Genomic DNA, 14408 nt, shown 5'->3' on the forward strand with positions numbered 1-14408 from the left:
TCTCCAACGTCCCAAACGCCAGCGAATGTGAGCATTTGCCCACTCAAGTCGGTTACGACGACAAACTGGAGTCAGGTCGAGACCCCAATGAGGACGACGAGCATGCAGATGAGCTTCCCTGAGACGGTTTCTGACAGTTTGTGCAGAAATTCTTTGGTTATGCAAACCGATTGTTTCAGCAGCTGTCCGAGTGGCTGGTCTCAGACGATCTTGGAGGTGAACATGCTGGATGTGGAGGTCCTGGGCTGGTGTGGTTACACGTGGTCTGCGGTTGTGAGGCTGGTTGGATGTACTGCCAAATTCTCTGAAACGCCTTTGGAGATGGCTTATGGTAGAGACATGAACATTCAATACACGAGCAACAGCTCTGGTTGACATTCCTGCTGTCAGCATGCCAATTGCACGCTCCCTCAAATCTTGCGACATCTGTGGCATTGTGCTGTGTGATAAAACTGCACCTTTCAGAGTGGCCTTTTATTGTGGACAGTCTAAGGCACACCTGTGCACTAATCATGGTGTCTAATCAGCATCTTGATATGGCACACCTGTGAGGTGGGATGGATTATCTCAGCAAAGGAGAAGTGCTCACTATCACAGATTTAGACTGGTTTGTGAACAATATTTGAGGGAAATGGTGATATTGTGTATGTGGAAAAAGTTTTAGATCTTTGAGTTCATCTCATACAAAATGGGAGCAAAACCAAAAGTGTTGCGTTTATATTTTTGTTGAGTATATATATATATATATATATATATATATAGTTCATTGGTGTGAGTACTTTCTGGATGTACTGTGGCTGAAGTGTCTAAAATCAGGATACTGCACCTGAAGCTGTTAACGGCAAATGACGTATGTGGGTCCTGGGCTTGCGTGACTCCAGACACTCGTTGTTACGATGTACTGTTTTTGCTGTTTGCTTTTCTTGTGTTTTTAGCCTTCTGCTTGAGGTACTTACAGAAAACACTGGTGGCACTGTCATCCTCAGCAGACAAAACAAGCTGAGTGAGGCACTGCCGTTCGAGATTCCTAGTCAGAAATCTGTGACTGTGAACGAGGTCATCACTAAGAAAGTGCGCACTTGCTTGTTTTCAACTTTTCCTGCAGTTCAACATTTAAGCTGATTTCTTTGAAATGTGCTCCCGATATGTAAAGCTCACAATAGGTTTTATCTGCAATCTTTTCCCCCTGTGACAGCATAAGCACCCAAATGTGACAAAACATTTTCCATCAGCATATCTGTATTAAATCCTCTGTAATTTGATGAGGAACGTGGAGATGTGGTACAGCTGAAGCTGTGTGATGTCAGCTGAGTGACGTGGTTTGATATGTTGCTTTACCTCAGTAATGAGGAGGATGCAGAGGTACAGCCGTCGGATCCTGCTGAGGATCCTGCTGAGTACCAGAGTGCCATGTGACCTCTTATCTTTCTCCGTCTATCTTGTACTGTCTTTCTGATGCACTGTTCTTTCTCTCTTCTTGATCAGGTACGAGTAATGGGTCTGTGCTGGTCTATAACCTCACCAGTGGTCTTCTCCACAAAGAGCTGAGTGTCCACTCTTGTGAAGTCAGGTAAGACTTTACTTTGTCTTTTAATATCTATAACTCTGTTTCCACAAATATCCAGGATGTGCTCAGTGTGCACTTGAAATGAAATGTATGTCACCAGTAAGAATTCACAATGTCTATAAAAACACAAAAATGAGCATGTATGTAAAATTCTAATGCCGTTTGTGTGCATGCTCGCAGAAATGGGCCAATTTATTCATCAGTAAAATACTAACTACTAGAGCTGAAACAACTAATCGAGTTAATCGATTAAAATCGATTATTAAAATAGTTGTCAACTAATTTAGTCATCGATTAGTTGCTAAATAACTTTGTTTTACCACAAATGTTTCGTTTCTTCCATATGATCAACCGAGCTTTGCTTTGAATCTTGAACCAGTGAAGGAGTGCTTCGAGCTGCTGCTTCGTTGGTTTCATTTGTTTTATTTCGCTTTATCTTAATTTTTCTCCACTAAAACCCTAAAGAGCATATGTCTGGGAGGAATGTTTACCTTTTTATGTTAAACTGACCTGTTATGGTCTTCTGAAACAGTTGATAGATGTATTTTATGCTAACGCCGACGCTAACGCGTTAGCATGTCTATGGCGTTTTCGATGTTAAAGTTAGCATTAAGCTGCTGGCATTTCAGCATGTTTGTGCATTTGTTTTCTGTATAATAATTAATGGCTCAGCGATTGTTTTTGTAAAAGTCAAATGTATTACACATTATAATATTTTTTCATTTATTTTTATTTATATATTAATAATAATAGCAACAATAATAATAGTAATAATAACTAATAATGCTACAATACAATTTTAGAGAAACAGACATGAGTCACGTGTCATTGTGAAATGACCATATCGTTTACAAGTTATACAGAGAATGTTGCACATATAACTGGTTATGTTAATTGCTCATTTGCAGCAACAAAAATACCTCTTTTTTCACCATATATTTTATAACATTTATATGTTTCAATGTTGTTTTATGGTAACTCAGCACTTTGATAAAGCAATGTCATTTGAAATAATTCTTTTTGTTCTTTATTATAAAATGTTTTATTCTTTATTATTTTAGATTTCAACAGCCAAGGGACATTTGACGATTTGTTGATTTTCAAGTATTTTAAGTTTTCAAATAATGTTCTGTTGTTAAATAAAGTGATGGAAGGAGAGAAAAATTGTTTCCCTGGTACATTTTTAAAAAAATCCCCTCTAATCCGATTAATCGTGTCGAAACCCCATCAGGTTCATCGATGATCCAAATAATCGTTTGTTGCAGCCCTACTAACTACATTCTCTGCATTGTGAACATTTTTCCAAACTAATTTGCAGACTCGTGTGAAGTTACATAGTTGCACATTCTATTTCAGACACGTTTACCTAAGTGCCACCGAAAAGAAAAGAAAAAAGAACAAAAAACAGGCTGTCAGCAGTGCGGTGCGGTGTGAAAGTCAGCCACAGGGGGCATTGTGGACATGTCTAAAAGCACGATGAGGCTCCTGCTACTGTACGCACACTGTGCACAAGCATGGAGGTGTCTAAAGATGAAGATGCATTTGTTATCCAAAGATGCAGCACTTTTGGATCAGCTGCTTTGTCACATGTACAACGCGCACTGCAGGCAGATAAAAAAAACAAAAAAACACCTCGTGTCGGTGTGAAATGTTAGTTTTGTGTTTGTATAAGAGGTGGTCAGAGCACCTGCTCTGCCTCGTGCAAAAGATATATGCAGTGCGCAAAAAAAAGAATTGAAACAGACAGAAAATTTGAAGCTACCTCATTATTACTGTGGAGATGAATCAATATTTTTAGAGTGAAGACGAAAGAAAAAGGTGCACAACCCTGACGTGATGAACAGAATCATAATCAGTATTTTACTCTCATGTTTTTCAATCATGAGACTGTGGCTGTTAAAGATTTATGTCACAACAGCTTAACTCCACTGTGGCCAAATGTCCAAATTCTGTTTGTTGTCTACAAATGAGAGATGAAATAATATTAGTTTTTGGTGAGTTAATGAGATTTTTTGGGGGCAATGGCTACTGCCACAGTACTTTGTCATGAACGTATCCTTTTGTCTGTGGACACAGCACTGCCGCCCACATTTTCATATCCAGTGGGTACGTGTACTCGAAATGTTTTCATAGACTGGGAACACTGAGGTCTAAGCATTGGGATTGGAGCAAACTGACAAGCAGCCTCATTTCAAGCTACATGTATCTTCAGCGACACCTGGTTCTGTCAGATCTCAGTAGTGAAGGAGAGAGTAGGAAGTGATGAGTAATTGGCAGCAACAGGAGCTGCATGAGTTGTGTCAGGACAGTTATTTGGTGTGAAACATGTGCCAAATCCTAATGTGGCCCTGTACTGGGTCTGCTTCTTTCACCCTGAGCAACCAGGTACCAGGGCTGTGAAAACTCCGCAGATTTGCGGGATTCCGCGGATTTCATCATGGGGAGGGGGCGGGGGTGTTAGTGTTGTACTCTTTAATCATGATTGTTACTGAGTTTTTAAAATGCTTATCGCAAAGCGTTCTTTTGTTTTTACGACATCATGCAAGTTTTCTAAGTCCGTGGACACTGATCTGTGTGTTACAGATACAAATCAGTTTTCTCAGATCCACGGAGTTTTGAGGAGAATAAATGCCACTCAAAGCCTGGCTGTTGCTACAGTTGTCGTAAAGCGGGGCTGGTTGGTTGCTGCGGTGACGCTGTGTGGCTCCTGTGCGAAGCTTAGCTAAACGTAGCATGTGGACATCGCAAACTTTTAGAACTTTCAGGTTTTTAAAAGAAGAATTTTACAGCATGTCTGTGTCACGGAGCGACATCAGACAGAGCGAAGATGGCAAGAAAGAGGGTTTGAAAAAGTCTGATAAGGACAAGAATCCGTGGAATTGTCGCTGGCTTCATAAACACACCTGAAAGATAAACGGGAAAAGCGAACTGCTAAGAATTTTTTCTCTCTCTGGAAAATAAACATTGTGCTGTTCAAACAGGATTTCAGAAAAGATTGTGCCATTTTTTTTCTTTCATTAATCTAGACTTTCTTTCATTGAAAAAAAAAAAAGACATTGTGAGACATTGTGGTAATCCGGGTCAGCCGTGATGTCAAAAAGACATTGCGGCTTTGAATGAATTTAGGCTACATGAATTTACACAACAATGTAAATTAGTTTTTATTAATGTAGAGTTTTTTCATGGGAAAAAGGACATTGTGGCTTTGAGTGGATTTACAGGAATTTACACAAGAATGTGTGGATTTTTACTATAAGGTATGTTATTGATATTTTACCCTGATTTTTAAAATATTCTACAAGCTTTAGCTGTGGTTTTTGCACCCCCCAGACCCCCTGTGAATTTTCCTTGGATTTCACAATTTTCATTTCACAGCCCTGAGGTACAAAAGACAAAAACACAAATAGCAACAGCTACCTGTAGGCATGACAGTCTTCCATATTTTTCCATAATTTGCATGTTTTTTTTTTTTAGAATGATCTGGGCCATTCCTGAGTTTGATACGAATCAGAGGAGAGTTTTTTATGTCTTTTTTATTATTTATTTATTTTTGGCCACTTGTAACGGTGTAACGGCTCACAGTTGATCTGTGGTCTGTATAGACTGCCCTCCCATGGTTCGGAACACGTGAACCATGGCCTAATTGCAAAGTTTACTTAAGTGTAACTTTGTGTCATAATGACTTGTTTTTAAAGTGTTTAACTGCATTAATTTCGATGCAGCTGCAGTAAAATCACATTGTAAATTGAGGGCCTGCAGCTGCATGTGCACATCATTCAGTTGTGAACAGTTCAAAATTCAGCTAACACGAGAGGAGAAGAAGAGCCTTTATTGTGTTTCTACATATACACATACGCACAAAGAAACTTGTCTTCTGCATTTAACCATCCTCATTACAGTTAGACACAATCCAACCGCTAGGAGCAGTGGGCAGCCACAGTCCAGCGCCTGGGGACCAACTCCAGATGTAGAGATGCTGCTTTGTTCAGGTGCAGAGAAAGGAGCAGACCGTAAATAAGCATGTTTTTGATTGTGGGAGGAAAACTGAGTACTTGGGGGACACCCACACAGACACAGGGAGAACATCCAAACTCCACACAGAAACGCTGTGAAGCGATCCCACCACCTTCTTGCTGTGAGGCACCAGTGCTAACCACTAAACCACCATGCCGCCCTGCGAGTCTTGCAAGTAGAATGTAAATCACCTCCCAGGTTTCACGAAAATTTGTGAATTTCCTTGTGAATCCTGGTCGCACATTTTACCTTATGACACACTCAATTACAGTCTGAAAGATAAATGGTCAAACAGGCTTTTGTGCCTCAAGGGACCATTGGCCATTAATTCTGTCTCTGCTACATTCAAGAGCAAGAAGTTACTAGACATTCAATTTCTCACTGATCATAAACAGTCCCCCAAGGTCCCATTTGGAGAGGGATTAATCAGTATATACAGTAAGTAAGTAACATTAATTTATATAGCACCTTTCCAGATAAAAATCATGAAGTGCTTCACATAAGACATAAAAACACAGAAATTAAAAACAGCAGAAATTAAAAACTAGATATATCTAGATAGCTGTCATCCAGCTTCAAATAACCTCTGATACCCTAGTAACCATTTAAGGAGTAAATTACAGCTGGATTTCATCTGCATAACAGTGGTATGAGACCTCTTTAAAAGAGCTCAAAATATAAAGGCGGGTGTCATTGGCATAACAATGTAAAGCAGTTCCATAGCTTTTGAAAATTTGTCCAAGAGGTGCAATATAAAGTGAATAACAAAGGACCCAGCACAGAGCCCTGCGGCACCCCTTAATTTACTCGAACAAGTTTCAAAGTGATGCTGTTATAAAAAACACATTGATATTGGTTGGATAATTACGGTGCAGTGTTTGGATCCAGTGTGTGTGTGTGTGCGTGTGTTTGAATAAGATAACTCAGAAATGGCTGGACACGTTTCCTTTGATTTTGGTGGGAATATTACATTGGAATATTACAAGGCATGACTAAAAAGTTTTGAGCTCGACGATGAAGAAACCACAACTGGGTTTTTGTAATCCCCATGTAAATCCACCACTAGGGCTGCCACAAATGATTATTTTGATAATCGACTAGTCACAGATTATTTGTGCGATTCGTCAACTAATCAGATCATACGTAAATTGCAGCTTAAGACACCAGTATGCTGCTGCTCTTATATAACCATCATTAGCTTCAAGCTTGAAGTGTTTAAGCTATGTGATAATTAATAAATGAAGACAACTGAAAGCTTGATCACCAACCATGGACCGGGGTCTCATCTCAGTCACCAGCATGTTTGAGATGGCTTCAGTCGGGATATGTACACATAACACATAACATGTGCTAAGGCTAATGAAATCCTGATCCTCTCTTTAATTTGGTTAAGCTCCTCCCAAACGTTTGAGCTCTGTTGGCAGCTAGCCATGATATTGTTTGGGCATAACGTTTCCAGTGACATCACGGTTGACCCGGATTACCACAACTGCACATGTGCGTCAAGGACAGAAAGGCAGCGGAAAGTACAGCAGCAGCTTTGAGAGAAAAATAAAGCTTAAGAAAATAAACAATGATGTTGATTATTAAATTAGTCACCGACTGTTTTGATAGTCGGTGTAATTGTGACAAGTGGACTAATTGTGGAGGTCCACACATTTTTTACAGTGTCACTGCAGTGCCTTCATACGTTGCCATAGGAAGTCTTATCCTGGAGAACCATGCCCTCCTTTTCTGGGTATATCACAACAACCAAGAAGCTTAGATGGATGATCTAAAGCATATATTGATCAGCAACATATTTCTGATTGATTGACTATGTATTATTTGATAATGAAATCACACAGAAGTCATATGATGAACTCACAGAAACACCATTACTGACAGTTGTATAATTTACTCGTACATGTATGTCGTGGTGTGTAGAACTCTCTCTGATCAATGTCATTTTTCCCAATTGTGCTTCTTCAACTGAGTCTGAGTATCTTTTCTCACTGTGATATCTTGAGTTCTGGGAATGATTTGTTGTTAATGTCAATCTCTTTATTATGATGTGTTTTAACTTTGATGTCAGATTATTTTTCAGTGTAAAATGCTGTCAGTTAGTGCATTTGTGATTCTATTTTCTTATGATAGTTTTCTAAGGCTGAATATTTGATATTGGCAGTGATTATTAACCTCTTCCCCGCTGTGCCTCTGCACAGTGCATTAATTCATTATAGTGTAAAAGCAGAAACACACTGAAAACAGATGAATTCCAAAACCCACACGGCCCTCTAATTCCCCCACAATGCACCAGTCTTAGCGCAAGCTGCTCTTCAGTGGTTTGTATTCTCATATGAGCTGCAAAACTATTTCAACAGGATTAATTAAGCAGGAGATTGAATGAGTTAACACCACTAAAAGATTGACTTGGAGCAAATACCATCGGTTCGAGCACACTCAGGCTTTTTTAATGAGAGAAGTTTTTGTCCACAAATTCAAACCTCAACCAACTTTAATGAGCCATGCAATACAAGGGTTCATTTCTTCAGATTTATCTGGCTCTCTCACTCTTTCCATGCTGTATATTTAATAAAAATTTTCTTTTTTTTTTTTTTTTTACTTTTTTTATTGGATTTGGAAATTTGGAAATTTCCTCTCCAGCCATGACCCTCGACTGCTGTCTGTTCATCTGTTCATCAGCTCTCACTCACATTGTAGCTGATACTCACACAGTATATGCAACAAGTAGGGCATGTTTATCAATTTATCGGCTGCCACTGGGGACACGATGCCAGAACTCTGTTATTCTGCTACTGCAAGCTTGGTCGACAGGTGCATTTTTACCTGGGGTGTAGAGGCTTGTTTTGCCAATAATATTTGTATGTTTTCCAAGTTTTATTTCAATTTATGCAAAACAGCAACTGGCTTGGCCTCTTTAGCACAAGCTCAAGGCTTCGACTTTCTTAGGCACCGTGTCCATACAGCGCGTTTTTATTTTTTCCGAGTGGCAGTTGTTCTAAAGGAGAACGAGGTGTATGCAGCCACCAGCCACCTAGAGAGAGAGAGAGAGAGAAAAAAAAAACTGAACCATCCGCTTTTATTGTGTGGCTGCCCCTTGTGCTTTAAATGGAAAATATCTGAACTTTTCAGAAAGCTGTCGTTACATCATTGCAGCACCTTTTCAGGCAACAACTCAGACGTAGCAACACCCTTCACCCTCATGGATGAAGAGGTCTGTTTTTTATTTCTGTCTACAGTCACAGTAAAGTCAAAAATCTCATCTGTCATGGCAGATTGGACAAAGCTATCTTCCTGTTGAGGGTGTGTACTTTTTATCACCATCCATTAAAAAACAGTCATTAAACCACTGAAAATGCCGAAACCACTTGGACAAAGCATTCCTGGGCACTCTCTCAGCACTTTTCTGCCAGGCAGGGAGAAAGCTGTTTAGACACAGAGTCTTGCTCATCTCTTTGATTGATAACACTCGCTTTTGTCACTTGAAAACACAAGTACTGTCTGCTACTTGCACACAGCACCTCTGTAAGCTGTTTTAGACATGACATTCTCTGTATCATCACTTAAACAGAAAGTCCACTGATGCAGTTTTATGAGATGGATATCTTTCAGTAGACTAAAGTGCTTCCTAACAAAACAGCATCCAAAAGCAGTGCCATATTCTTCAAGTTTATGTTTAAACCTAAACACCAGAATGGGTTATTCGTGCAGATTTTTAACTCCATAGGCAGCAAGCTGATAATCTGTTGTTTGTATTTAATGTGGGTGGAAAGAAAAACCACTGAACTCAAATATACTTTTAAAATATGTTAATGTTACTGTGGAGCATAAACCACGGTGAATGTGGCTTAGTACTCAGGGACTTTCAAAATGTTAGGCAGTGTGAGTTGCTCAAGCCTCTTTCCAGTGCTTAGAACTGCAGTACTTGACAAAGTATTTCAGTGCTAGTGGTCTAGTAAAGGAAATCATTATTTCTGTGCCTCCAGATCTACCCTCAAGAACAGAGAATAAGAAAGGACCCAACACAGAACCCTACAGCACCCCATAATTTACTGGAACAACTTTCAAAGTGATGTTGGTATGTGGAGTCTGTCCACATAGTTGTTAGTTCCCTAAAGATTAAGTTGAAGGCCAACATTCTATCATGGGTTTACTGTCCCAGATTTATTCTTGGTAGACTTGAAGAGCAGGCTTGCATGCGAATCAGGACAAATGATTCTATTGGAATGTGGGAATCCTTCTGTGAGAAGACTATGGATGAAACCAGGGATTTGCATTAGAGATTGCAAATATTCACCATAGGAGATGTTTTATCTTAGTTTGAGGCTGGTTTCTTCGTGAGGTTCCACGTTTCTGCTCCTATAGGCAACTGTTGTCAGAATTATTTTCCGAAGAGTTGAGGTATTTTTGAAGACATAAATCACTCTTCTGAAAGGTTGTATGCTGAAAAAGATTCTACATTTGGCTTCTTGTGCTTCTGAGGAATCCACTGAGATTTGTTGGCCAAAGCAGTTGTAGTGATCAACCGCCTCAACCTCTTTGGTTGCTAAAATAGTGCAAAGCCGACACTGTTGTCATTTTTGCACACAATACATATGCAGCTCCAGAATACACATTCTGTGCTCGCACATCTGAGGGTACTTCAAAAAGTTCTCAGCCTGACTCAACAAATGTCACAGAGATCCTTGCATTATTTTTCCAGCATAATCTCCCTTAATGTCAGTGCACTTGGTCCACTGATGTTCCAGAAACGTTTGTTTCTGGGTGATGCCAAGAACTTGTTGAAGTACCCTTGTATTGTCAATCGTGCAGCAGTGTAATATGAATATGGTTGTGTATTGTGACCACTAAAAATATAACGCAAAGCTAAAATATCCTAGGCTGCATGAGCCTTGTGTTCTTGATCATTTACAGTTGTTTAATTAATTATTAAAATCCTGTTGTCTTACATGAAGCTCCTCTAATCAAAAACAATATTTACGTTTTAAGCGGAGGCTTTGCGTCTGCGTGTACATGGGCTTTCGACAAAAGTGGAAGTTATGCAAATCAATTAATATTAGTAGCTCACCCTCTGTGGATTTGCTGGTATGAATGAGACAAATTTGACTCCACAAGAAGTTAGCTTTGAGTTAGTGTAAGTTAGCTTGCATGCTAACACAGCATTTTCAGTTTTAGAAGTGTTTATTTCTTGCTATCTTTTACATAATATATGACAAAGAGGATATATTTAGAGACAAAGGAAACAGAGCTTTGCAGCAAACTACCAACCTGTGACATCACCATGCAAAATATGTTCAGAGGTATTAGGTTCCAGAAACGGTGTATTTGGTTTTAGAAGGGTGTATTTATCGCTAGCTTTTACATAATATAGAAGAGACATGCATATAAACACAAAGCAAAGCGTTTTTGAAGAGATGGGCCATTGACGTCATGGTGTAGCTCTACTCTGATTGGCTGTCATCCCCCGCCACTCAAAAACAAAGCAGAACAGATTCAAACAGAATGTGACTTTTTAATCTCTTAATAGTCCTCTTAAAATAGGTCAAGATTAGCCATCTTTGAACTTGTCCAAGGTCTGCGTCCCAAGAATGTTCCCCGTGAAGACTGTGGCAGTAATAGAACTGGACTTATGCTGAACACCAACGGACGGATGGATGGACGGACGGACTCCAGGTCTTCACAATACCTGATGGCCATATGTTGGCCTTGGGTAAAAATGGAACTGAAGGAGGAAAGAAAATTTGATGAAGAAATCTCTCGCTCTCGCCTTCTGTCTTTCGCTCTCGCTCTCTGAATTATGTGTAAAGTGACAGACAAATTCCTTCTATTCTCTCTGACTTTTACTGTATCCATAATAAAAGTTCATTGGAGAAACAACATAAAATAAAATGTTTCTATGGTAAAAGAAGAAGAATTTTTGTTGACCACCTTCCATCTCTTTGGACCCCATAGAGGTGGTAGGTGAGAGGAGGGTGTTAGCTAAACTGACATTGGCTACGTTTACATGCCGTTAATATTCGGCATAAGGTCAATATCCGGTTCCTGAATCATTAGGAATTACATGCTTTTACATGCCACGTTTACATGCTTAAGCAGACAGAGTTATTCCTGTATACATGGTCATTGGTATCATTTGGAATATCCCCATCTAAACAGTGACGCACATCTTCCACCGGTGCTTGGTTTGGTCTGGCGTTAGGGTTGGCATTGGTCCTGCTTCGCGTAACTTTTTGACCACCTTCTTGTAAATGTCGCTATCTCTGTACTTTCTACCATCAATAAAAGACATTATATTCATGTCTTTCACAATACTAATGAAGTACTCGGTTTCCTCCTCACTCCAAAAGTGTGGTGCTGTGCTGCCGCATCTGGATTTCCCCATGCTTGTTTACCTCTGCTTCTGTGGTGTCCATTGGGTTGCGCGCGCCGCATACATGTAGTTACTCAAAAGACCAAGATTCCTTGCAGATAGGACATTCGCAGAACACAAAATAATGTTCCTTTCTATGGGGATATTTCGATGCGCATTTATATGACCTGATATTCGGGTTAGAAAAGGAGTAACCCAGCGGTCATATGCCTTAAGCATATGACCCCTATTTTATATATATATATATATATATATATATATATATATACATACTCATATTCAGTTTTTCACATAATCTGTTCACATTAGTATTTATGCAGCCACCAGCAAACATTGCAGTATACTTCAGCTGCTTTTCTTTAATGTAAATTTTCTTTTCTTTATTACTGTATGACTCTTGCTGTTGCAAGTGACTCTCCCCACTGTGGGATCAGTAAAGTTTATCTAATCTTAATGTTGAGGGAGGTTTGTGTGTTTGGATCATCTGCCATCTTGAACTAATTCTTTCATCAGTTGTCAGAACAAAAATGAGCTATTATTTATGGATGTGACTACAGGTAAGAAACTCTTATCCCAAATGGTAGTGGCTGCTAGTGTGAGATATTTTAGTCAGTATACAGTGGCGATTTGATACTCTAAGCTACCGAGACAACACTTGGTAATGGGTTTTTTAAAGATTAATTTCTGTATTTTGCAGAACCTTGCCTGTTAAAGGCATTAAAGATTAACTGACTGCAACAGCTGAGCCAAAATTGGTGCACTTTAATGTGTATTGACATGCGTGAGTGCACATGCAGACTAACAAGAAAAATATTGTTAATATTTAAGAAAAAATATTGAACCTGTAGTTATAACCTTGACAGGACTAATGAAAGCGTACATAAGGAAAATAACATTTTAGCTTCTGAAATATTTTATATTTTATTATTAGACACTGCTGATGGATTTACGTACTTGAAATAATTTCACTCTATGAGCATGCACTGTATGAGTTGTTTTGGATGTGTATAAGAACACAGAACATTAATAACATTTTATCCTGACTGATCCTCTTCAAGTCTTCAGAAATTGAGATATACTTTATACTTTATTGATCTCACAGTGGAGAAATTATGTTTACACTCCAGTTACCTCAGACAGCAATTAGTCCACAGTTATTACTTGTTTACCATAATAATGGCACACATCAGAATTAAGGACAGCACATACACATTTGACATTGTTTATCTGCACTAAATTTGAAGAAGTCCGTTATTCGAATTGAGGCAAGTGGGTGAAGGTCGCGCAGCAACCCTGAGTTGCGCCACCGTCAGCTTGGGGGGGGAACGGGGACCAGCAGCAGCTAAAACCGCACCGCCCCCACAGAAGGGAGGTGACATGTGCACAAGCCGGAGTGGGGGGGTGTGTGATAGGGGTAGGAGGAGGGTGGGGAGAGAGAGTGGAGCATGCTTCAGTCCTGTGAAAAACAGTTTGTCTTTGTGGGTTGAAATAAGAAAGGAGCCAAATAATCACCAAGGCCTGAAGACATTCCTCTGAAGGAAAACAGTCGGGCAATTTGTCCTTCAGGCTTGATAAGCCTGCCATGTTGTGGTTTGCGCAGTGAAAGACCCCCCCCCCCCCCCCCCCACCACAGGCAAGGCGCCTCTCATCTGATCACAGAGTGACGCCTTGGTCTGTGCGCCAAACGGACGGGGGCGTGGCAGCTGTTGACAGCTCTGATCCCGGACAGTGATTGTGGCGCAGTGTTAAAGTTTCCATCTGGTAATCAGAACAAGTGGGTTCAAATCCCGTGAGTGGCTTTTTTTTTTGTTAACCACTGTTATTTAATCACAGGATTCTGTATTGCTTCCCCTTTTATGTGTAATTTATATCAACCCAGTGATAGTCACTAGTTATACAGCTGGTTTTTATTTTATTTTCCTCCACATTAGCAGCACGATGTGGTGCAGCTTGTCCCACAGTGCGAGCAGCTGCAGCAGGTTGCACTGTGTTCCTGCACGAAAGACACCGTCGCGTGCACGAACAGTCGCAGTGGGGTTGTGCAGACCTGCCTGTCGGCATGATGTTTCATGGTGCTCAAATTCAAACTGTTTCGCCGTAATTCCACCAAATTCGCACTATGTGTGAAGGGGCCCTAAGTGAGCTATTAAGCTTTTTGTGTTTGCTTGTGTGTTTTTTTAAGCAGAATCTAAGCTCTGCCATAACTGTGTCTATTTGGTATTCTAGCTTGAAAATCAGGTCAGTTAGGGAACCGATAAAAATGAAAATGATTAAGAGTCTTGGGGTTATTAATTTTATCAAACAAACATATAGGTTGTGAATAATACTTGTATATATGATAGGGTAGAGGCAAAGAAAAGGTGAAAATGTGCAAAAGAAAATACCAATAGGAAACACATTAAGCATTATGTCTAAAGTACTAAATAGCTGGGTTACACAACAATGCCACACATT

The 14408-nt window shown here is 39.8% G+C and overlaps 1 protein-coding gene across 1 annotated transcript in view; it reads left to right on the forward strand.

Moving 5' to 3' along the window:
- LOC117523180 (WD repeat-containing protein 11-like) overlaps nucleotides 1-14408 on the forward strand; it is a 378317-nt gene that overhangs the window by 156180 nt on the left and 207729 nt on the right. The window contains 1 exon segment of the mRNA XM_034184623.1: nucleotides 1486-1570. Coding sequence (XP_034040514.1) covers nucleotides 1486-1570 — 85 coding nt within the window.

Source organism: Thalassophryne amazonica, chromosome 13 (assembly GCF_902500255.1).
Source record: "Thalassophryne amazonica chromosome 13, fThaAma1.1, whole genome shotgun sequence".
In the NCBI taxonomy this organism is placed as follows: domain Eukaryota; kingdom Metazoa; phylum Chordata; class Actinopteri; order Batrachoidiformes; family Batrachoididae; genus Thalassophryne; species Thalassophryne amazonica.